The sequence below is a fragment of the Dermacentor andersoni genome, chromosome 3, assembly GCF_023375885.2.
Source record: "Dermacentor andersoni chromosome 3, qqDerAnde1_hic_scaffold, whole genome shotgun sequence".
NCBI classification, from domain to species: Eukaryota; Metazoa; Arthropoda; class Arachnida; order Ixodida; family Ixodidae; genus Dermacentor; species Dermacentor andersoni.
Window position 1 is genome coordinate 2760001 of NC_092816.1, and position 24928 is coordinate 2784928.

General features: G+C 48.5%; 1 protein-coding gene across 2 annotated transcripts in view; it reads left to right on the forward strand.

Annotated features, from left to right (window-relative positions):
* Positions 1 to 24928, forward strand: part of LOC129382171 (uncharacterized) — a 431723-nt gene that overhangs the window by 392150 nt on the left and 14645 nt on the right. For both annotated transcript variants that reach the window (XM_072287040.1, XM_072287041.1), the window contains exon 6: positions 1710 to 1811. In XM_072287040.1, the coding sequence (XP_072143141.1) occupies positions 1710 to 1811 (102 nt within the window). The remainder of the gene's footprint in view (positions 1 to 1709; positions 1812 to 24928) is intronic.

A 24928-nucleotide genomic window follows, 5' to 3' on the forward strand; every position in this document is an offset into this window, starting at 1 on the left:
ACAAGCTCAAAACAAGCATCCGAAACATCAGTAAAGCACTCCATACACCCCTCAGCAAATGTAGTGGTGCTTTTGCAATAGCTTTGCAAAATTAACCCTAATTCAGCTTAATACCAAAGGCCGAGGGTTCGAGTGCCTTAATGAACTATATCTTAATAAAATGGGGCTAATTAACTTCAACTTGACACCAATGGACATGGTTCTCAGTACCGTAATGAACTCTTTCCTGATTAAACTTGCTTCATCTTCACTGTCGAGCATGATAAGCGAACAACCGATGAGGGATCTAGTTCCATATAATGACGCCGGGCTGCGTGTAGATGATCGAGTGGCACAATGATTACGCGTGCTTAGACCAGGGGAGCTTCTGCGTGAAACTTTCTTTTTCTGCGTTGTACACAGTATGCAAGGGATGAGTATGCTTAGCAGTGACTGAGCCATGCCGCGACATCGAGAACACCCTTATATTGCTGTACATAAGCAAAACAAAAGTGTAACTGCATAAGGATGATTAACGATAAATGCAGACGGCTACTCTCACACGTGAAACAATTCAAGTGAAACACGGAAATTTTTAAGCCATGCAATTTTATTTTGGCTAAGCGGAGTAGATCGCCATAATCACTTTACACGGGTATTAGATGACTGTTAACAGTGAAAATGAAGGCTAAGCATCCTCTCCCCCCCCCCCCCCCCCCCCCCGCCGTCTGGCTAGCATACGTACTTGCGTTTCTTTTAGTTCGGCTAGGGAGTATGCGGGCAATGTTTTCGGTCTAATTCACTGGTGGGCTACCTGACATAACCTTGATACAAAATCTTTTTAGGTTAGGTCGACAGGACATGAAAGCGTATATTTAGTCACCGACCCTCTAGCTCAACAAGATTGTTTTTCGAATTCATTTTTTTACGATTCCCTGATAATTAGGAATATATTAAGGCCCCTTCCGGATAAGCAAAATCCGTCGGTGAGGACTTATTTGCGTAAAACATCTAGCGGTTAGGATAGGCAGTAAATCGCCAAACGATTGGCGTCGTCCTTTTACACAAGGTACTGTTCTGGTAAATATCTTTTGACCCAAACAGATATAGTGCTTGCTAAATATATCTAAAGAATCTCAAGTGTGACTAAATTTAAAACAAACAAGAGTGAACTGCTTCGAACTGAAATCAACAGCAGCGCAAGCAAAATGAAAGCTTCTGTCACTCTACAAGCAAAGCTTCCATCGAGGTTACCCGTGGCTCTTGGATGCGACGCTAACAGCGCCCGAGGAGCGAGCCCACTGCCCCCTTCGGTGCACACAACCCGGCTCTCGCCACTTAGTAGCGGCACGCGGAACTATACGTAGCGCGCGCAATTTTGCCGATGCTCGCGCGCGGCATCGGGGCACCGAATGCTTCTCCGTTGGAATTTGTTTCTCCAAATTGTAGGCTGCCCAGTTGGGAGTGCGGTCCTTACACGGGCCTACACGGTAATACTTTCCTATAGCTACCAATGCTTCGCTTCCCAGGCGAAACTGCGACTTTTTAAACTAAACAGTCAATCACACGAATTCTGATATTCGCTGGCACAAATATTATATCGCTCAGGAATGAAAAAATCTTCATCTTTATTCCAGCTAATGCTTTAAAACGTAACTTGAAGCCTTTGTTAAAACACTGAGTTCCACTGTCGTGACGCATCATGTATGTTTCTTCATATCTGCCGGCAGAGCTACATATCGGGCCTCCGCTGGATTTTCGTCTATTTCCTTGTCCACTTCAACACAACCATCCTCTCACAGGTTGCGGAGATCTTCAAAGATTTGTTTCTGGTAACTAGAACGTTTCTTCTTTTTTTCTGTGTATTATATAAGCAGCATTCCTCCACTTGTAGAAGTAAAGCAGCCACTGACCCTTAATATATGCATGATTAAGAAGTCGGTGAAGGAGTGTGCTTTTCAAGCTGACAGCTGAGAGCAGTCAAGGGATGTCGTACACGCTATGTATGCAACTAAGGAAGTAGACGCCTGCTTATTGGCTAAGGGTTGCAATTATCTTATTTTTTAAAAGCAACTAATCTACTTCACTTAATTCCAATGACTCAGTATGAAGTGCGACAGGTGTGGCAGGCTATATGGTGGTCTGCCACATTTAGCTGGTAACAGTTCCAGACTATGAACGTGAATGATCACTTTCGCAAATTTGCAGTGCCTCCGTAATTAGGCACGGTTAAGCACACAGACAATGAGGACGGCACCAACAAGTGTGCGCATTCTTTCACCGGTATTTGAAACCAACAAGGCGGAACGTTCACGTTTGCCTGCACTATGTTTGTGCAATACTCCTTGCGACAACTCTCACTCTACCGCCTCGTTATTTCAAAAGCGCCATTAAAGAATGGACCATGATACCAGAATTCAGCTGCAAAGCTTCCTTTGTATACCTTCATGTTACTAGATGTGGATAACAGTATTTCATTCCTAAATCCCAAGCCACCATTTTACTACAATTCCAACATGAAATCCGGTGTTTGGCTTCCTTCTTAAAAACTTCTTTCTTCAAGTTGATTGAAGATTGGGATCGGCGAACGTATGGGGAGTGCTTTAAAGCCTGCTTGACCTCCGCCGCGGGTCGCCTCGGCATTGCACTATCTTCGGTATCGGCGAACGCGTGGGGTGTGTTTTTAACCCTGCTTCACCTACGCTGCGGGTCGGACCGGCATTGCACTACCTTCGGGATCAGCGCACGTATGGATAGTGTTTTTAAGCCTGCTTCACCTCCGCTGCGGGTCGGGCCGGCATTGCACTACCTTCGGGATAGGCGCACGTATGGAGAGTGTTTTTAATCCTGTTTCACCTCCGCTGCGGGTCGCGCGGCACTGTACTATCTTCGGGGTCGGCCCACGTATTGGGAGTGCTTTTAAGCTTGCTTAACCTCCGCCGCGGTTCCGCGCGCTATTATAGCATCTTCGGGATCGGCGCACTTACAGGGAGTGTTTTTAAGCCTGCTTCGTCTCCGCCGCGTGCCGGACCGTTATTGCACTCCCTTCGAGATCGGTGCACGTATGGTGAATTCTTTTACGCCTGCTTCACCTCCCCTGCGGGTCGTCCCGGTATTGCACTGCCTTCGGTATCGGCCCACGTATGGGTAGTTTTATGTCCACACATGATGCTGGGGGAACTAGCCCTTAACAGCTAATTATTTTACTTAATTAACATATGTTGACGAGCGCGTTCGCGCTGCAGCGTCGAGGGGTGCCAACGATCCAGCTGTGGAAGAAAACGCTTGAGCCAATCCTGATGATGGTTTTGTGTTAACACACGGACACGACCCTGGGGGAACTAGCCCTTAGAGATTCATTGTAAAAATACCCTGAAATTTTTGCCTGCAATTCCGGGCTCAGCCCGCCTGCATTCTTAATTATTATGCTGCCTTTTCTATGCTAGACCTCGAAGTTGTATTCCTGCCAAATGAAACTATCTCAGCAGCCTCCCGTCCCCGACATTTGCTTCAGCCATGCAAAGAAGCTATGGTCACTCTCGATCTTGAATTTCATGCCTTCAATATACCGTCCTAGCTTTTGAATGCACACTCTTTCCTAAAAGTGCTAAACGCCTCCATTGTGGAAAGTTTTGCGCGCACTGAACGAAGACAAGAAAAGAACAAAAAGACCATCGCAGACTGCAACTGAATTTTTATTCCTAAAAACGGCACATATACAGCGTCGAGACCCATCACATGATCACCATGCATGAGCAACAGAGCATCCGTTTCACGTTATAACGACACTCATAAGATGCTTAAGAATTGACACCAACCGTCGTCTAATACTGAGCAAGTTAATTTCACTGTCATACAAAGCGACAGACGGATGGCTAACACATGCTCCCTGTAGTCTAGATATGTGCCAAGCTTCTACAATTTCTCTTCAATCAAGAAAGGGGCTGACAGATGGAATGGCACACTGTGGTATAAAGTTTGTAAACAGGGATAAGGCGCCTCGGAAAGGCTGGCCAATGTTTCGATAGGAGGACCTATCTTCATCAAAGGCGGCCTCGTCATCCTCGGCATGTTAGTTTTAAAGGATTAGTGCAGTGAAGTCACATGCCGGTGTTGTCGCTGGCGGCTGGTTTTAAAGGGAGAGACTTCAGAGGTAACGAGCGCTGTCGTCCGACGTCTGTGAGCTTCGTTCCCAAGACGGGGGGGACAAGAGCGGGAGAGTGGAAACGCGGGGAGAAAATAAAAGAAAGAAAAGCGGAGAAAAAAGAAGAAAGGAAAGAAAAACCAGGGCGACACCAACACAAAAAGAAAAACAAAGGATAGAAAGAGCAAGAAAGAGAAAAGATTTAAGAAAGACGGGGGCCTGGGAGCGCGTTGGGGAGGCAAGAGGTTAGGCAGCATTCAGGGGTGTCGTTGGCGGCATGTTCTCGTGGCATTAGAAGAGCCGGTCAGGCGGTCAGTGCGCGAGTAACACAAAATACAAAAGAAAGACATGAGTTGAAAGAGTGACTTGAGTAGCATAGCAGCAATACGTCGAGTAATTTTGAAGTAGTTAAGATGGCGACGAGGAGTCTGCGGTGCAATGTATGGGGTGACTGAAAGGCAGCGGCATGGTCTTCCAAGGGGCATTGACCCAGTCGCTCAACGTAGGTGTCGTTACGGTGGCATCCAGAAATGGCGATACCCTGGGTTGGGGCGCCGAAAAAGGCATATTGACTTCGGAATGTGTTGGTGAGGTTGTTTCAAAAAACATATAAAAAAGGGAAAAGAGAGGGAGAGGGAACCGAAACCGGGATAACAAATAGGAGGGTGACAAGCGCAGAAGCGGGCGGGGGCAAGTGTACATGGGAGAATAGGGTCCTACAGTTGATATAAACCTAAACACCTGAAAGAGTATATTAAATTGAGTAGTAGGCAGGAAAAATTTTTCCAAATGTGAGAGTAGGTGAGGTTAAGAATTAAGGTTAGCCGGTGGCATAATGTGTTTTGTTTTTGGTTGATATGAGAATTTCAGATTTAAGTTACCGCTTTTAAAGATTCTAAGTTGCCACATGCCAAATTAATTCCCGTCGGGTGTAGGCAAGTAAACTTGTATATGAGATATGATTCCGTATATTTCCTTTCGCGAGGGGAACGGAAATTAGTAGTATATAGAGCCTTGCTTTGTCAAATATATGACCATGTTCATTAAAGTGGCTGGCTACTGCTTTAGGTAAATTGTGTTTTGTGTCCGCGCGGTGACCGTTGAGTCTTGTATGAATTCGTTGTCCAGTCTCACCTATGTATTGTTTGCTACAAGCGGCGCATTCTAGACAGTCTACTGTCTAGTCTACTAGTCTACTGTAAAGAGAGCACTTGGCCAGCTTGAAGGGAGTGCTCTATACGCATTTGGCAAGCACTTCGCGCAATGTTCATTGAGCATGTGTAAACCACTGTTTGACCAAACCGCTATACTGTATTTAGTCCTAATGAGACAACAAAAGAAATTGTGGAAGCTTACCACCTATCTAGACTACAAGGAGCGTGTGTTAGCGTTAGCCATCCGTCTGTCGCTTTGTATGATAGTGAAATTAACTTGCCCGATATTAGACGATAGTGTGTCGATTATGATGCATTTTAAGAGTGTTGTGATCACGTGGAACGGGTGCTCTCTTGCCTATGCATGGTGATCAGGTGATTGGTGTCGACGGTACATATGTGCCGTTTTTAGGAATAAAAATCCAGTTGTCAGTCTGCGTTGGTCTTTGTGTCCCTTTCTTGTTGTCTTCGTTCAGTGTGCGCAAGACTTTCCACAGTGAAGTCAAACCAATAGCCCACCTTACAGTCCTATTGCTAAACGCCTCTTTTCTCAGTGTCAGTTTTCGACTGAGGTACAGCACTGAATGCTCTTAACCGCGTATGTTAAGTTGGGCAAGGACGACGCCTAGACCATGGTTGCTGACGTCACAGTGGAGAATGAATTCTACGCAAAAGTCTGGAGAGACAAGCACAGGCCGTGAAGACAAGGCTTTCCTCTCAAAATAATCCACATATTCCGAAAAAGGCTCCGCAAATCTGCAACTTTCGTGCGACTCACGCACTAATATTTCTTGATCTTGTCCCCAAAGAAGCCGCACTAAAGAAATAATTTAATAAACGTTGCGTCGCTCGAAACTAAAACGCTAAACCGATACTAAAAGGCTCACGAATACACGTGCGAGACAGGCGCCAACACTTTGCTTCTCTGCATCCGAGCAAGACAAGCCTTAAAGGAAGAGCACTGCACTTTCTAAATCGTGCGGTTAAACAACGACTCGGCCAGATAAGGTGCCTTTCTTGCAAATCTCGCGACCACCTACGAAAAGTGAACTGATGCTCGAGCGCGCCACTGCAGGTTTTTCGCCAACAGCCTAGACGGTGCAAGCCCATCTCACAAAAAAATAATGTAAGAACAACACATCGAGAAAGCAAAGTTTCAAAAAATTATGTCTGCGAGAACCATATCTTTCAGAATATCGATGAGCTTCTAAAATAAACAATCTAAACAAAGCTAAAAACTTGCTTATCGCAACGATCTGTTGACCTAAACGTATAACTTAACACTAAAATTACAGAAACAAACAGTTTGCAAAAACCTTGTATCGCCATTATTCATTACGAATAGCCGACAGTTGCGTCAAGCCGTACTCGAGGCGGGCATGGTCTGAAAGCTCTTCTTCTCAACCTTGTCAAGCAGGGAATACAAGGGCCACGTTGTCCATTTCTCTCACTACAGACCCCCGACACGTGGCGCACTGTCAGCATGCCTTATTGCGCTGCTAATGCACATTACCACTTCGCGTCGCCTGACCCAACGTTACTAGACTAGCTTCAGTTTTCAAACTCCCGTGACTGCGTGGACCCACCACCGATCCTCGCATCTCGTGGCGCTGCTGTCGCACTTTGCTCGGTCAGCACGGCGCGGACGGGGCGACGGGGCGACGAAGCACTGTCCGTTGTTTAACTGTTTTGGCACGTTGTATACATGCGTGTTTTGCTGCAGTCTCGGTGCATTTTTGCGACACTCTTGTGCGTTTTAATTGCCGTGTGCGTTTTGACGAGCTTACGGGTCATATCATCCAATTTTATTTCGTGACGCGAAAGCATATTTATGCTCCGGTCCTGCAGCGATAACCTACTTTGAATGTGCAAGTCTGCTCGCAAGGGAGCAAAGCTCACGTAGGTTTCAACATTGCACTTGTGAATACGGTGCTCTGATGAAAGAAATAGTGTTAGCTTCATTTTTTTTTCATTCCGAAATGAAGTGCTGAGAGTGCGTATATACAGTGTGTCCCAGCTAACTTCAGCCAGAGTTTTAAAATGTGCGAATGCCGCGTAGCTGGTCACAACCAAGGTGATGTTGCTTTCCGTAGCTTGGAGATATTCAAATTATTTCAAATCCGCCTAGTTAGGTAATGCGTAGTTAATTCATAATTAATATATATATATATATATATATATATATATATATATATATATATATATATATATTCAATTGATTGTTAGTGAATGACCCAATTTAATCATTAATTGATTAATTCACCTAGTTAGGCAATTCATTGCCACCACCAAAGGTCGAGGCTTCAACTCTCACCACGACCGCGGGTTCGAGTGCTTTAACTATATTTTACAAACTGGGCCTTAATTAACATCGCCCTAATTGACACCAACGGTCGCGGGTTCGAAAGGTTCCGCCAATGGTCGTTGGTTCGAGTGCCTTCACTCTGTTTTATTCTACTGTGCCTTAATTAACTTCGCCTAATTCACTCTGCCTTAATCCACGCTGCCTTAACTGGCGTCGTGAACTGCCTCGATTGGTTCGCTTGGGCTCCCGTGACTTTTTTGGACCATCGTGTGGTCGCGCCAACATCGCCTCATGAGTCATACCATGCGTTCGCATTAATAATTAATTAGTACTAAGCAGCAACAGCTGATTACAACTACTAATCAGCTACTCATCAGCACCAGCTGATTAATAGAGCGCAGTGGACGGCCGGGGCTGCTGCGGCCCTCGACTAAGGACTCCACAGCGCATTCTGCGGCAGCGCAGCAGCATTTTCACACCTACGTGAAAATTTTTTAATCAATCTCCTAAACGCGAGACTATGCAAACATTTAAAGACGCATCGGTGAAAACACTTGCAGAGTACGTAAGTTGCGAAGTCGGAGGACCCGAACTCCTTCGCAAACGCAGAGCTGCGCCCGCGTAAGCCACCTGCGGCGCTCCCGCCCTCTGGCGGCAAACTAAGAAACGGGGGCACCCGCGATGTACGGCGCCTACGGAGAGTTTGACAACTGAACCTAGTCTAGTAACGTTGGCCTGACCGCCGTGCTCTCCTGTGTCCTACAGGTTACACCTCAAAAAGAACCAAACGAGGGGGATCATAACTGCCCCCTTGCTTTTGTCCTCCTCCACGCCGAACGTCGCTTTTCCTTCCTCGTCTGGTGGCTCGGACGCGCTCTAACTCGAAACATTCCCAACGACAAGCGCGCCTTTTCAACTCTTTCCTTGCGCTCCCCAAATGGTTTAGTGGCTTTCGATTAATTAGGCCGCGTTGCCTTCTCTGCCGCATTCCTGAATTTGCGACGCCTCTTTCTCTTAGCACTCTTTGTGGTGCTCATTTCCGAGTGCTTTCCTTTGCTTACCATTGGCGGCTCCTCTCCTGACCCTCCTCCCGAATTTCCGTCGGATAAATCCGTAAAATTTCCTACTCCCCCTGAACTACGTTTCCGCAGCTAGCTGTTTCATTCTCTCTTTGTGCATTTTGTTCATCGTCGTGACTTTTCTGCTGCGCTAGTTCGCGTGCTTTGAACCTCGTCAAAGCCATGACCTGGGCTTCAGCGAACGCGCATCCTCTTTTATTCATTAGCGACTCTGAGCTGTTCAAGAAAAGGTAAGGGCGTCCTTTCGATAGCCCATCGAAGACTGCTGCTACTGTCTCAACATCTCCAAAAGGTCCCTCAATCTGTACCTTTGCCATCGGTAGGCACACCGAGTCTTTGCTGACGGCCTGCCTTATCCACGCGCATTCGGGCACGTAGTTTTCACTGTTCACATGCTTCGGATGGACGACGGCCATGGTGGCCGCGGTTTCCCCGAGTACCCTACACTCTTTGCCATTTACCACTGGATCCGTCATGTATGGCTTTAGAAGATCCATGCTAGTCGGATGATTGCTTATGCAAGCGAGTACTGGCCTTTTATTTGGGCAGTTTCGGGCGACCCGTTTCCTTAGAATTATAGCATGCCAGCTGAACTCTCAATTCCAACTCTTCCGAATGATTTCCGGGTTCCTTTCTATCCCTTTCAGGCGGTTCCGCTTCGGTGCGCGCCGAACTGCGGCGAGTGTCGTGCCGTTCTTGTGTTGGGGTTTGCTGCACTCGAGGGTAACATTTTGGCCGTAGGGACGGCTTTTGGTAGCGCTGTGTGGTGCCGCTCTGTGGCCTGAAGCCACGGCTTGCCACATACTAATCGGTCAGCTGTGCTGCACTCTTTACAGACACACCTTTCTGCCTGTCCTCAACTCAAACGCGCACGATATCTGTCAAATTAAATTAAATTATGTAGTTTTACATGGCGAAACCACGAACTGATTATGAGGAACGCCGTTGTGAGGGACTCCGCAAACTTGGAGCACTTGTGGTTTTTTAACGTGCACCTAAATCTAAGTACAGGGATGTTTTCGCATTTCGCCCCCATCGAAATGCGGCCGTCGTGGCCGGGATTCGATCGTGTGACGTCGTGCTTAGCAGCCCAAAACCCAGTAAGCAACCGTGCCGGGTCCGTCAGGGTCTCGTAAAACTGGTCTAAGCAGATTAAATATGAAAGGTTATTCGCCCCTGCTCCTATCACCCACTCAGAAAAAAATATTCTTCAGGCTACATGCCAACAAAGCTTTTATTAGGCTTTTCAATGCGAGGCATTTCTTGGCGAACATTTGCCAGGTTGACAGTATCTATCTATCTAGCCGCCTACCTCTTGGAGCTCTCATGGTCGTTTCGTTAATTTGGTATCTACAAAAATTGGCATAGTATGACAAGAGTGTATGACGAACATAATGATCGGTCATGACATGAATATCATGACGTATCATGTCGGTCATAAAACAGCCGCTTCCGTCATGGTGCTCTCAGATCGTTTCGCTAACTTGGTAAGTATGAAAATTGGCATATTATGACAAGAGTGTACGACGAACATGAATGACAGGTCATGACATGAATGTCTTGACATGCGTGTCATGTAGGTTATCAAACAGCCGCCTACGTCTTAGTGCTTTCATGGTCGTTTCGTGTAGCATAGCCACGGCACGTGGCCCCAACAGTTACTAGGCACAGACAGCTCGAACATAGAAGAAGTCGTTTATTTAGGGGCATGTGATCCCCTGAAGTGGGAGCGGAAGGAAGGAACGGAAGTGTACTGCGCATGCGCAGAACTCTGCAGTGCCGGCGACCCAACACTGGCCTCTCCTCGAAAATGGGACCGTTGCACTCGCTTGCGCTGCCTCGTTGACCGGCGCAGGACTTGCTGCGAAGCTTCGGACTCAAGGTAGCTGGGAGAGGAGGGGTGCGAAGTCGAATGTTGTTGCCCACATGTTTGGCCGTGTCTGGAGAATTATCTCGGGCGGCCGCTTCCAAGGGAGTGGTTGCATTGGCGGCCGTGCTGGGACCTGGCGTCTGATTGGACCCTGGACCACGAGCAGTCGTATCGGTGAACGGAAACCTTCGTGATGAATCCGAGCGACGGCGCACCTGATCGACGTGCCGCTTGAAGATGGCAGTGGGAGTCTCTACGGTTACCATCCGTGCTCCTGTCGCCGATTTGACGACCAGGGATCCACTTCTCTCCCTGTCCGTAATTGCGGACGTACACGCTGCTGTCTGGCGGTAGTGTCCAGTCGTGGCTCCCCTCAGTTGGACCTGCAACATTCACAGGGAAACAGGTGTCTAGACAAGACCTTATTTGATAACCGAGGAGCATCTCTGAAGGCGATTTACGAGTCTTCAGAGGTGTACGTCTATAATTGAACAGTAGCCGTACCGATTTCTCGTCGAGATCGCCTCCCTTCATTTTCTGAATACCCTCCTTTATCGTTCGCACCGCCCTTTCAGCAGCTCCGTTTGACTGTGGATGAAAGGATGCCGTGCACAGATGCGTGATGTTGTTTTTTGCTGTAAATGTGGCAAATTCCTTACTCGTGAACTGTGTGCCGTTGTCTGATACTATTGTACGTGGCACACCAAAACGGGCAAATATGCTCCTCAGAGCCCTTATTGTGCTTTCCACGTTTGCATGCTTCATAGGAATCGCTTCGATCCATTTGGAGTGCGCGTCCCCTGCAACTAGGACCCTCTTCCCGGTTATGGGTCCTGCGAAGTCGATATGGATCCGAGACCACCATACTTCCGTCTTCGGCCAGTTTAGGGGAGGTGCAGCCGGGGGCATAGGTAAATTTGCTATGCAATTTCCACAGTTGGCCGTGCGCTGCTCTATATCGCGGTCAAGTCCTGGCCTCCAAAATAGGGAGCGTGCCACGGCTTTCATAGCCGATGATCCTTGGCAAGTTTCGTGAAGAAGTTGCAGGAAACGCTCTCTGGCGTCACTTGGTATGACGACGTTATTTCCCCAGTATAGGAAGTCGTGGGCCAAGGACAATTCTAGCTCAAGCTCATAAGGTGCTAAATCGGGCTTTATGTTTGTCTTTCTTGGTGGCCAACCGCGCAACACGTGATGTTGAACCTTACGCAATGTTGAGTCGACGGCCGTTAGGTCCTTCAGTTCACGCGTTGAGACCACACCTTCATCAAAGCTTTCGAGTGTGCTGACGTATTCCGGGGACTCACCTTGACCTCTGTCTCCGGTGGTCTGCTGTGGTAGTCTGCTGAGAGCACCCGAGTTGAGTAGTTGTTTCCCAGGAGCAACTGAAGCTTGTATTCGTAGCCTCCGAGGTACAGTCCCCACCGTTGAATTCGAGCAGCCGCCATCATCGGTGTCTGGCGGACAGGGCTCAGCAGGCTGACGATTGCTTGATCATCCGTGATCAACGTAAATTCACGACCTAGAAGATAGTCCCGGAATTTTGTTATACCGAAAACCAGTGCCGACGCTTCACGTTCTAACTGGGAGCAGTTTCGCCCTGCTTGGGTCAGTGTTCTTGTGCGAAAACCAATAGGTCTCTGTACGTTCTTGATAGAGTGAAAGAGAACTGCTCCAACCACGAGCGACGACGCATCGCACTCTAGCTTGAGTTCCTTTGTAGGGCCGAAATGTACAAGAGTTGGAGCATTCTTCAGACTTTCTTTTGCTACATCGAAGGCAGCCTTTTGCGGTGCTTTCCATTGCCACTGCGCGTTCTTTTCCAATAGTTGATACAGCGGTGCTAGGTATGTTGACATGTTTGGCGAAAATTTCGCGTAGAAAGTCAAAATTCCGATAAATGACCGCAGTTCAGTCGCGTTCCGCGGATAAGGTTTGCGCATAATAGCTTCCACGTTGTTTTCTATTGGATGGAGGCCCTCGCCGTCAACGCGATGTCCGAGGTATATAACTGCCAGTTGTCAAAATTTGCATTTCTCATACCCCACGATCCCGAAAACCCTCTAAGACGACTTTCAATCGCTCCCCATTGTCGCCTTTCTTCTCGGACACAATTACATCATCAAGGTAGCCTTGAACGCCGGGTAAAACACCAATCGTGTCGATTTTTCACTGGGAAATCGACGGTGCAGACGATAGTCAGAGCGGAAGCCGATTATAGCAAAACAAGCCTTTGTGCGTATTGATTACGCAAAGTTTGCGTGTAGCTTCGTCTAGAGGCACCTGACTGTAAATGCCTCGCAAGTCGATGGCGCTGAAACATTCACCGCCACTTAAAACTGCGAATATATCCTCTATTACAGTGATAGCATACTGTTCGATGGCGCAAACAGGGTCCAATGTAAGTTTAAGATCGCCACAAATCCGTACCGCGCCATCTTTCTTTAGCACCGGCACTATGGGCGTTGCCCAATCCGAATGGCTGACTCGCGATAAGACGCCAAGGGAAACGAGTCGGTCCAGCTCCAAAGCTACCTTGTTGCGTAGAGCATAAGGAAGAGATCTCGTCTTACAAAACTTTGGTATTGCTCCATCTTTGAGGTGCAGGCTTGCTGCAGGACCCTTCATAGGCCGAGTTCCGTGGTGAAGATGTCCTGGTAGTCTGTGAAAATGGCCTTAACCTTGCAGGTGTCCATTTCGCTCGTTTCTGTGGCTCCGTAGGCCAGAGTCACATGTAGCACTGGAGCGCCAGCGTTGTCCAGTAGCGTCAGCAGGTCCCTTCCGCATAGGCTTGGCCCTTCGCAGTCGAGCATTGTGAGGGGACAGTCTACGTGCACGTCTTTGAAGCCCACACGTAATGTCAGGTCACCCAGCACTGGTAACCGCCCTGCGTAGCAAGACAACTTCAGACGTGACGGTTTCAAGGCAGGCCAATGGTTGCGATGCTTCATGTACAGTTCCAGAGAAATGACACATACTGGCGACCTGGTGTCGACTTCCATCGCTACTTGAACGCCGCACCATATAAATGAGCGGCGGATTGGTGGCTCGAGAACATTATTGCACTCCGAAACCAATTTCCAAAGATGGATTTCGTCACTGCTATCTTCCATTGGTGTTGTTTCCATTATAGCCAGTACATTTGCGTGCATCGCTCTGGCAGCTAACCTTCCGCGGTTAGAGTGGCTTTGGCATATTTTAGCAAGGTGTTCCCGTCGCCCACAGCGATAGCAACGTGCATTTGCCCATCCGCAACTGACATCATCGTGTTTTGAGCTGCCACACCACCCGCATTCTAGATGTTCTTTAGCCTTTCTGTTTTCCTCAGAGGGCGTTTTTCGAGCCGCCTGCAATTTCAATAAAGCCTTTGGCTCGGATGACATTTTCATAGCGTCTTTCTCGGCAGTTTCAGCTGAAATTGCGAGCGCTTCAGCCTCCGCTAGCGTGAGATCGGCCTTTGCCAGTTGTTGCTTCTGTAGGGCCTTTCACCGAACACCACACACAATACGATACCTGAGCATCCGCTCCCGGACGTTGCCAAAATTGCAGTGTAGTAGCTTCGACGGCGCAGCCGGACGGAGGACCTGCGGCATGAGGCCTAAACGGCCGGGGCGCGCAGCACCGCAGAAAAAGAGCCGGACTGCTCAAGTCGGGGACCAGGCAAAGATTGATTTTATTTCAGCGAGGGGAAACGCAGCAGGCAACTTACAGCGTTTGGCGCTGAGTGGCGCCCTGACGTGAACGACACAAAACCGAAAGCCAACACAGGATACCACATCACCTCTCCCTTGAGAGGAAAACGCGCTACTCGCTCTCCTCGCAACAAAAGCAAGGCATGAGTTACAGAAGAACACATGTTAGCACTGTAACACGCGTGTTTGGTGATGACATCTTTGGCGTCCCCATTTTAAGAGAAACGCACATGAAGACTAAAAATAAACATGATTGCAATACAGTTCTGAAGATTTTCAGTACCCGTTTCAGTTTCAGATGCACACTTGCACACACAGATCACACATGAAAAAGAGTTCACTGAGTACAAGTAGACAATGCGAACATCTGTGTGCCCCCTGGGACAGCACTGATGGGTGGCTCATTCACCCTGAGCCTGACACGGGACAGTTCTGTGGCAGTCGTGGATTGGAGATTGTGCGTATAAAGCATTTTACACTCCCCAAGAAGTTGGGATAGTCCCCCTGTAAGGATACTAAAGACTTGAGTAATGTTCAAAAACTTTTTGGCAGGAAAGACAAATTCGTATGGCTGCTATTACCGTAGTGAAAATTTGCATACTACATGCTTATGATGCAATAAATGTAACGTACAAGAAATGTATGGTATCCCTTCTACAGAGATGCTAAGAAATCAAGGAAGGTGTTCCTACCACTAGGACCCACTGATAAATCTGCAGTATAGCAGTAAGTACAGTGTGCGCATTGCACCCTTCATGTTGCCAGGAATCCCCCATTGAAAGATACTACTTATGCACCATTTACCTAACATGCAAGGAAAGACGTTTTGGCGTTAAGAGCTGAATTCGCATGGGAGGGTTGAAACCTCTGTATATAGTAACCCAAGGCAGAAAGCTACTTCGAAACAATCCTTAAACCGTACCGGAGGTTGTCTATGACGTGTAAACCTACGGACGACTGGTTCAGGTTGTAGAGGAGGAACAGCGGAAGTGTTATTCTTACAGGGACTGGAAGGTGTGTCTGTGTCCCGAGTGTTTTCACGAGCAGTTTCTTGGGGTGGAGTGTCGTACGGACGTTCAGGAGGCTTTTCTGTACGGGGTGAACCCGATGGCGGTGGTGAAACAGGCGGTTGCAAAGACGTGGCTGCCGCAGGAAAACGGGTATCACCAGTAACTGGAAGAAAAGGTGGAAAACTATCGTCAAAGGATGTGTCGTCATTGAAATGACTCCTTTCATTTGTTGTTTCACACTGACGTACCGAGTACTTCACCAGTTTAGAATCATTCCAACGCTTGCCCTTTTCAAGCTGGAAAGTACTTAGACCTGCTTTGCGATAAATCTTGAACGGACCGGAGTATTTAGGACCGGATTTCCGTGAATTACGTACGCTAAGCAGATCGCCTGGCTGAAACTGAGGACATTTGGTTGCGTGACGACAATCCACTTACTTTTTAGTATTTTCCTGTTTTTGACGTACTCTACTCTGCACTTCCTGGCGCAACATTGGAGAAGCAAATTGAGGATGAATTGGAGGCATGTTTGCGACGTCCAGACGAGTTCGTGGTTGTCGACTATGGAGCAGCATAGCTGGGGACACACAAGTAGACATATGTGGAGTAAACATGTAAATTGCTAAGTAGTCTAAGACCGCAATCCTGAGGTCTCGCTGTTCCAAAATATCAATCTGTATGAACTCTTTAAGGACACGGTTAAATCTTTCTACCTGGTCATTGGCCTGTGGGTAGTAAAAAGAAGACAAAAAATGCTTAATGCATCTTTCCTTCAGGAACTTTTCGAACTGTGCAGAAACAAACTGTGGTCCGTTGTCGGATACTATAGCATCAGGAAATCCTTCTCTACTAAATATGGACGTGAGACTGCGCATGATGGCATCGGATGTGACGGAAGGCATAAAAGCACCTTCGGGCCACTTAGTATGATAGTCAACCATGACCAAGGCAAAACATTCATACTGTGGAGCACAATCAAGAGGGCCTATTATGTCTATGGCTAACTTTTCCCATGGTCTTAACGGTCATTCGACAGGTTGTAATGGAGCAAAAGATGGTTTGGCAGATTTATCTGCTTGTTGGCACACAAAGCAGCTTCCCACAAGTTCCTCAATTTGTCTATCCATGTGAGGCCACCAGTAGATGCCTCTCAACCTGAGCTTGGTTTTCGTGATGCCTAAGGGACCTTCATGAGCAATATACAGGAGTGTCTGACGTAAGCAAGCAGGAGGAACGATACGTTCACCTCGGAGAAGCCGATTATCCACGTAGGACAATTCGGACTGTACAGCAGCATATGCCTGTAACTCTGGCGGAAGGTCCGCCGCAGTTCTCCATCATTTTACTATTTTGTCTTTTAATTCTTGGCACACTGGATCTGCTTGTGTAGCTGCTTGGAATTCTTCCTTTGTGATACAAGATGAAACCACAGACACTATTACTATTTCCTCATCTAGTGCTGGTTCACGTTCGGGAGGGACAGGTAAGCGTGACAATGCGTCCGCTATGACATTTTGGTCACCTTTACAGTGCTCAATGATGAAATTGTAACATAGTAATCTTGCACTCCACCTTGAAATTCTTAATGTTCGCTGTCCAGGACCCTTTGAAGATAGCAATGCGACTAGAGCTTGGTGATCAGTTCGTAGAGTGAACTGTCGACCCCACACGCAAACAGACATGCCAATGCTTCCAGTTCACCTACGGAGTACCGTCGTTCTGCCGAAGATAACGTACGTGAAGCAAAAGCTACTGTAAAGAGCTCATTTTCGCATTTTTGCTGTAGGACGGCTCCTATGCCAACGTCAGAAGCATCAACCGTCACATCAATAGGAAGATGCGGTTGAAACATGCGTACCACTGGGCGTGATGCAAGTACGTCTTTAATCGCCTGAAAGCTGTATTCAGTATCCCGATCCCAGACAAAGGCTTGTCCTTGTGTTAGGAGTTTCCTTAGCGGTTCCACTACGTCGGCATACTGCGGGACAAATTTAGCATAATATCCCGTGAGGGACAGAAATTAATGTAGAGCCTTTTTGTCCTTAGGCTGTGGTGCGTCCACGATTACCTGAATTTTGCTTTCCGTCGGCGAAATGCCGTTTGCAGAAATTTTATCTCTGAGGAAGGTAGGTAATTCTGGCACACTGAATACGCAATTGTGGTTAAGCTGCATTCCCGCATTACTTATTCTAGACAGGACGGTTTGCGAATTTCCGTCGTGGTCACGTTGAGTGTGACCCCATACAAGAACATCATCAAGGTAGCACAAGGTGCCTGGACAGTCTTTTAAAACAGATGACATGATATGCTGCAAAGCGGATGGCGCAGATGCTAACCGAAACACGCACGCTTGAAGCGAAAGAGACAGTCATGAGTGATAAAAGTAGTAAGGGCACGGCTTTCTCGAACAATAAAACCTGACCCGCCATGGTTGCTCAGTGGCTATGGTGTTGGGCTGCTGAGCACGAGGTCGCGGGACCGAATCCCTGCCACGGCGGCCGCATTCTGATGGGGGCGAAATGCAAAAACACCCGTGTATTTAGATTTAGGTGCACGTTAAAGAACCTCAGGTGGTCGAAATTTCCGGAGTCCTCCACTACGGCGTGCCTCATAATCAGAAAGTGGTTTTGGCACGTAAAACCCCATAATTAGTTAATAAAACCTGATGATAAGCGGACTGCAAGTCCCACTTACTAAAAACAGTAGCACCAGCGAGTTGATGCAACAGTTCGTCAGCTCTCGATAGCGGAAATGCGTCGATGATGATAGCCTTGTTGTGGTCTCGAAGATCGACGCAAAGTCGAATGGAACTGTCCTTCCGAACGACGACGAGCGGAGAAATCCACTCGGACGCACTGACTCGCTCGATGACATCAGCGAATCCCAGCCGTTGCAGCTCGGCGGAGACTTACTCACGGAGAACCAGAGGTAGAGGACGCAGTTTCGCCGAGACTGGTTGCAATGAAGCTCGGAGACGAACGTCGTGGATGAAGCCCCTTACAAGTCCCAATTGTCTTGAGAATAGATGAGCGACCTCTGTTGGAGCGTTGCGTGGAAGAGACGGAAGCTGAACGTTTGGGTCAGCTGGAACTCCTGACACTTGTTGACATCTGAGCGAAGACCCTTGAATGTCAATGCACAAAGCTTGAATTGTAAGCACAGACGTGACTGTAGTGGTTGATTCTCTACCAGCGGTAGCGGAAACAAGCTGCGTTCGAGCAGGGGACTGTCGATGCGTTCGGTTCCTCGAACGGCAAACTGAAGCGTAATGTCCCACTTTTCCGCACGCACGGCAGGAAACGTGCTTGGCCGGACAGCCTGGGTCGGATGCGATGTGGTGAGATGAACCACATCGGTAGCAATGGACCGCGATGTCTCGACTGGCTTCGCGGAGTTCGGGCCGGGCGCCATGTTGGTCGGCCTCCCCAGGTCGCAACTTTCTGCCATGCTGCCGAAAGCCATCTTGAAGCCGCCGGGTCGAGGGAGAAGGGTGGCGGGGACCGCCATCTTGCGCGCCCAGGCGAGGAAGGTGATGACTGGCGATGCCATCTTGGCGTTGCGTCGAGACGAGCTGTAGAAGACGAAGTTCTTTGTGAACTTGCTGTACGGTTCGTCCGATTTCCTCGGCTTTCTTGAGCGTGAGGGACGATCTTTCGTAGAGTAGCCTTTCTCGTATTCTTGCTGATGCGACGCCTTGCAGGATTTGGTCGCGAAGGGACTCGTCGTGCCAAGCGCCGAACGCACAAGCAGGCGCCAGCCTTTGAAGCGCGGTAACGAAGTCCTGAAAGGTTTCCCCGGGTAGTTGCTTCCTGTCCCTGAAGATAATGCGGTGCACCAGGGGATTGGTGCTTTCTTCGTAATGCTGGTCGAAGATGCGGAGAATATCTTCGAACGTAGTAGCTATCAGGTCCGTTTGCTACGCGAGGTCGTATTAGACACGCTGCCCCTCGAAGCCCAAGTTACTGAGTAAAATGGCTTTCTTCCTGTCGTCTTGTAGTGCCTCGCATCCGGTCGCCTGGGGAAACGTGCAAAAAGAGTGTTTCCACGTGATCCACGGTACCGAGGGGGTAACGGGAAATGCAAGGAAAGGCGGCATGGGGGGGTGCGAACGCCATGCAGGGCACCGAGAACAGAGGCGGTTGAGTTGAGGTGGACGGAGCAGAAGTATACGTAGCGTCTTGCATGCCCGAAGCAGGATAGCAGCAGAAGTACAACGGCAAGGGCACGTAGGAAAAAGAGTAAACGGTTTACCTCGTCGCCAGTTTGTTTTAGCTTCGACGGGGCGGCCGGACGGAGGACCTAATGCATGAGGCCTAAACGGCCGGGAAAAAATGGCTGTGGCTTAGCTAAGGTTAAGCCCAGGATGCGAAGCATACTAGCCTTTATTTTAGTTGTTGAACCACTGTTTAGCCCGGTGAACTGCTGTTGCTTGGCTATATTTGGTTCGGCTAGACAAAGAAACAACTCATGCGTTACTCTGCTTCGCCTTCAAGAGTGGAACGCGACAGCGTTCCCGTCGACCCGCCAAGGGGTGTAAGACAATGGGCTACGGCGCAGCGACTACGCGCCCCGCATTGGACGCGGTGAGCATCGAGCAACGCAGCGTTCGGCGCGGCAACGAAATGTGCGCCTGAGCAAGCGACGCACGCCTGAGCATTAGAAACAGCTCGTTTCTAAGGCAACACCGCATTCACTAGAGGCGCTTTTGTACCGCTTTGAAGCATCGTACTCGTGGCTCAGTGGTAGCGTCTCCGTCTCACACTCCGGAGACCCTGGTTCGATTCCCACCCAGCCCATCTTGCAAGAGTTGAGCCAAAGCCACCTAGAAACAAGCGCAGCTGCTTATATACCGCCGCGACGCCGCGAGCGACGGCGCGAGTTGGAGCCCCGTTTCTCCTCTGTCGTGACGTCACGGTGTCACGTGGTATGGCATGGGGCCACTAAAGGTCATTGAAGGCGACACCGCCGCGCCTGAGGAGCTGGGTTGAGCTCTAGTAATATGCTTCGCATAAAAGAGCCGGACTGCTGAAGTCGGGGACCAGGCAAAGATTGATTTCAGCGAGGGGAAACGCAGCAGGCAACTTACAGTGTTTGGTGCTGAGTGGCGCCCTGACGTAAACGACCGAAACCGGAAGCCAACACACGATACCACATGAAGTTATCGGTTATGCGTCGTATTTCCACCAGAAACTGCGTGACAGATTCTCTTTCCATCTGGCAGAATTAAAAAAACTTGAAACTTTCATGTCCTTTCGGATCATAGTACTCGTTCAGCACCTCGACAACTTGCTCAAAGCGTTTGGGGCTCGCGGTGCAACCTTGCCGGCTATACTTACACGATTTGCGTGCTCATTGCTGCCACGAGCAGTGCTCTCTTTTTGGCCGAATCACCGATTCCGTTAGCTTCAAAGTAGGCATGTGACTTAATCAGATACGGCTTACATTTATCTGTATCTTCGTTGAATGCATGGAGCATATAATGCGCCATGCTTGTCGTCGGCGAGACTGCCTTCACGGTTGCCGATTCCGGGTCTTCTTCCACCGAATGGGGGGCATCCCATCCTCGTCGCCACTGTAGCATAGCCGCGGCACGCGGCCGGCCCGAACAGTTGCGAGGCACGGACAGCTCGAACATAGAAGAAGACATTTACTTAGGGGCGTCTGATAGCTTTTATCCCTTGAAGTAGGAAGGGAAAGAAGGAACGGTAGTGCACTGCGCATGCGCAGAACTCTAGCATGACGGCGACAACATTTTGTTAACTTGGTAGGCTCTCAGCACACTGTTTTTTAACATCTGTTCCCACAGGGTGTGGGATGTGCCGGCATATTTTTTTTTATTTCCTGACGAAATGTCCTCAGAAATTCCTCTGTTGGGAAGCTTGTATTTTGCGAGCAAACTCAACTTCACTGAATTGTATACGCCTGCTTCGGCTGCGCTCAGTCGGGCCACGACTTGCTAGGCTTTTCCCGGCAACAACGCAAGCAACCGCTAAGGCCACGTGCCTTGGTGAAATGATTGCTTCTTATAAATCCGTTCAAATTTAATCAGGTGGAGACCCATGTCTTCGCCTGTTTTGTACGGCTGAAGCAAACTAGTCATTTTCACTCTTTCCGTTTGTGCCAGCGCCGCATCCGCACCGCTCGCTAATTTCGCTTGCTCTAGTTTTATTTTCGCGAGCTCTATTTTTGCCGGCCTTAGTTCCCTCTTTTCCTGCCTCTCCTCATCTTCCTTCTCGCAAAATATCTTTTCCCAAGCATCTGTGAGCTGGTCCTCATCGAAACCCACTTCGTCAATCGCAGTACCAATTTCGGGCTTCCCCAACCCATGGTTAATTTCCATACCGAGCTCTGTTACCAACAGCAGCATCTCTTCTTTTTTTAACTCTGGGATATCCATGCTTTTCCCATAGCCGACTACAGCTTGCCCTGTATTGACCGCACATCCGATGGCGATCAATCCCAGCTAACTGTCCGGCAGAACCCTGTCTTTATCGTCTGGTAAAACGCAGTCGCTCAAGCAATCGCCCAACCTCTAGCTTTCGATGTCTCCCGGAGCCACGGTCCCATGTGCGCCTATTCCAGATCGTGAGGACTGCCAGCTGCAGCTCCTCCTTCAAGTTTCCTCAAGTTACTGCGGCGGTTGTGTCTCCCTGAGCCATGAAGAGGAGCTCTGCTCATCTCGTATCCACAGAAGTCGCTCTTCTGTCTGCGGTCTACCTCGAGCTTGCGAAGGTTCCCAGGTCGTCGATCCCAGATCGCGAGGACTGCCTTCTTGATCTCACCGTTGCCAACCAGTTTGTTGCGGCTCATGGCGGCGTTTGGGACAGGAATCCACCGAGCCCTTTTCTCTACAACAGCGCAAGGACTAGGACGAGTGTACATACACAGCGCTGAACTTAGAACTGGTTTTATTAGGGCGATTTCTACGGCTTAAATACGGTGGCAACCAATCTCACATAAAAATACACAAAGACACGCAAGGTTGGCGGGAATGGCAGTAACTGAGCACAGGGCTACAATGACACATGAACAGCTCTGCACGTGTTTCCTATTTATCTTCAAGAAAACACAGTTCTTTTTCTGAAAGAGCTATTGAGGCTGCGCTTGCGCATTTGTCTTTCAATTTGTAGCTCTGTCAGAAAATAAACTGCGTTTTCTTAAAGATAAATAGGAAACACGTGCACAGCTGTTTATGTGTTGCTGTAACCTTGTGCCCAGGTACTGTCATTCTCGCCAATTTTGTGTCTTTGTGTATATTCATTTAAGATTGGTTGTCACCACATTTAAGCAGTGGAATTGGCCTCAATAAAAGCAGTTGTAAGTTCAGCACTGTGTAGATGCACTCGTCTCGTTCTAGCCTTTTGTGCTGTTGTGAAAGAATGTCACACCACCTTGCCCAAGCTTCAACAGTCTCTGCCACCAAGCTAATCGACGAATACGTCAGATAGTAGGAATGAAGAAAAAGGATTTATTTTACATCATTTACGCTGGCTCCAGATACGGAAGCCCACTCCAGCAGGAGTATATTAAACGTCTCAGTTCACATCAGGACAGATCAGCACATTCTCTCACTGCACGAAAGGTATCCGCTTTTGATACCGTTGCCTTCCCTAGGCGACTAGACCAGAGAATCTGATCACTGTATCGCGGCCAACCACAATCGTCGAATCGGTCACAATATCCCACCCATGATATGCACAGTCCCGCCGAACTCCGCCTCCGATGTTGCCTAATATGCGCCCGCATATTTAGCAAGTGCGTAGCATTCTGAGAATCCGAGGTCGAAGCTGTTCCCACAGTAGCATTCGACGTTGGCCCTATTCATCATTAGTTCAGGCTGTCAGGTGCAAGAGGAGGGGTTTTTTGTGGACCCGTCAACAGTCGGTGTCAGCCCTGCGTTGACTTCTGGATAGGCGCCAATGGGTGGGGTCGCCTCGTGGTAAACATGTACTTAATGCCCTTGGCCGTGTTCAGACATAACAGGTGCTTACCATTTTTCTAATGCCTTGCGTAAAGGAGGATGAACCAACAGTGGTCACACGGTTTGCATCACATGACCATGATTTGCACACCAGTATGAAGCCTTTTAGTGCCTCCTCAGTCAAGTCACCGAGCTGCCAAAGCACTTCAGTGTCAACTGCTTTCTTTCTAAACTTTTCACAAACTTTGTCTTCTCGCAGCGTGGTACTATGCAGTGCCACTCGGAAGCGCAACCGCACAGTGTTGTGAAACAAAGCAACTGACGTGCAGTACGTTAGAGAAGTCTTTTGCCACCAAGTGCAATTGCCGTGTTGGACAAGAAATCTCCAAAACCAATCAATCATCATGAGTTATTTGTGGTTGTGCAACAGAATAATTACAAGCACATGCAGCGCTCTGAATTCATTCGGTGTCCTGTTACACTAATTTGTATTTTCATAAATACACAGACGACACCGCATGCTGCTGCTTAAGTACGCTATCACAAATGCTATGGTAACTACTGTAATTCCAGAAGCCGTTACTTGTGCTGACAACACTGTTCAAATAAACGAAAGTGACCACGACAGCTATATTCACGGCGGCACTTTCGCTTGGTACTGTGCTCAAGTTTCTTGTTTGTGGCGTATAATCGTGGTGTTCCGTCGAAGCCGAAAGAGTCCTTGCTGCGGATTACCTTATTTTTGTCAGCCTCAAGGATTTCAGCGACGAAACCGAAGAAATAGTTCTGTGCGTGCAAACGCCCGGCCTGCCTAGCGAGCCGCATCAGTCTTTTTCAAAGATCCTTTTTTCAAGCGAGGCGGAGGTTTTAGAAGGAAAGTTGTGAAGATATTCGATTTTGTACGTTGGTATGATTTCACTAGTTACTTTCGTCAATAAAAACAAATGAGAAGCTGTAAACTGCCTTACGCATGTGTGCATTCAGTACACCTCTAAGAGAAAATTGATATATAGCTTTGCTTATTTGAGCGTGTTTTGTATTTTGCCGGTGGTCATGACCTTCAATTTAGGGCACGTTTCGGTTTACGTCGTGGCATATGCTTCAGCATGCCACCAGGCTAACGACTGTGGCTACAATTGAAGCCTTCAGCAGGTGTCTTCATACCACGCACTTCACCGCTTGGTTTATCATCGACTGGTGGCAGCAGTGCCCCGAAATTGGTAAGGGCATATACCGCGAGCCCTCGGGAACAGCAGCAAACTTGCTCTAGGTTGTAGCTCTGCTTAAAACAAATGCAATTTTATTCAAGCAACGGTGGTGAATTAAGTAGCATGCTGGCACACACGCACAATGCCCTTCACGCTCTCAAACACCATCGCACGCCAACGTGCCATTCCTGCTGCGCTCAAAGAGCGCATCGCATTTATCTCCGCTAGTGCACTACAGTCGCAATGGAAAAAAATTCCCGCAATGATGCACCGCTTCAAGCGGAGAAAGCATCAGAAGCGTGTCATTTATATTTTGATGGCTGAAAGGGCTCTCGGCACGCTCGTTCCGACAGACTTCGCCGCATGGTACCCATATTTGGCGCGAACAGCGAGGAATTGGAAGGAGTCCGAAGGGACGGAGGAGGCACGGTGCAATGGGCGCCTGTTATCGCTGGGAATCGCAAGACAGGCTGCTCCGTATGTTTCACTCCGTGGCAGGACCCCTCTGCCTGCGCTGACAGTTCATCGAGTGACATCCACGTTTGCCTGTGCGCGCCTGACGCCAC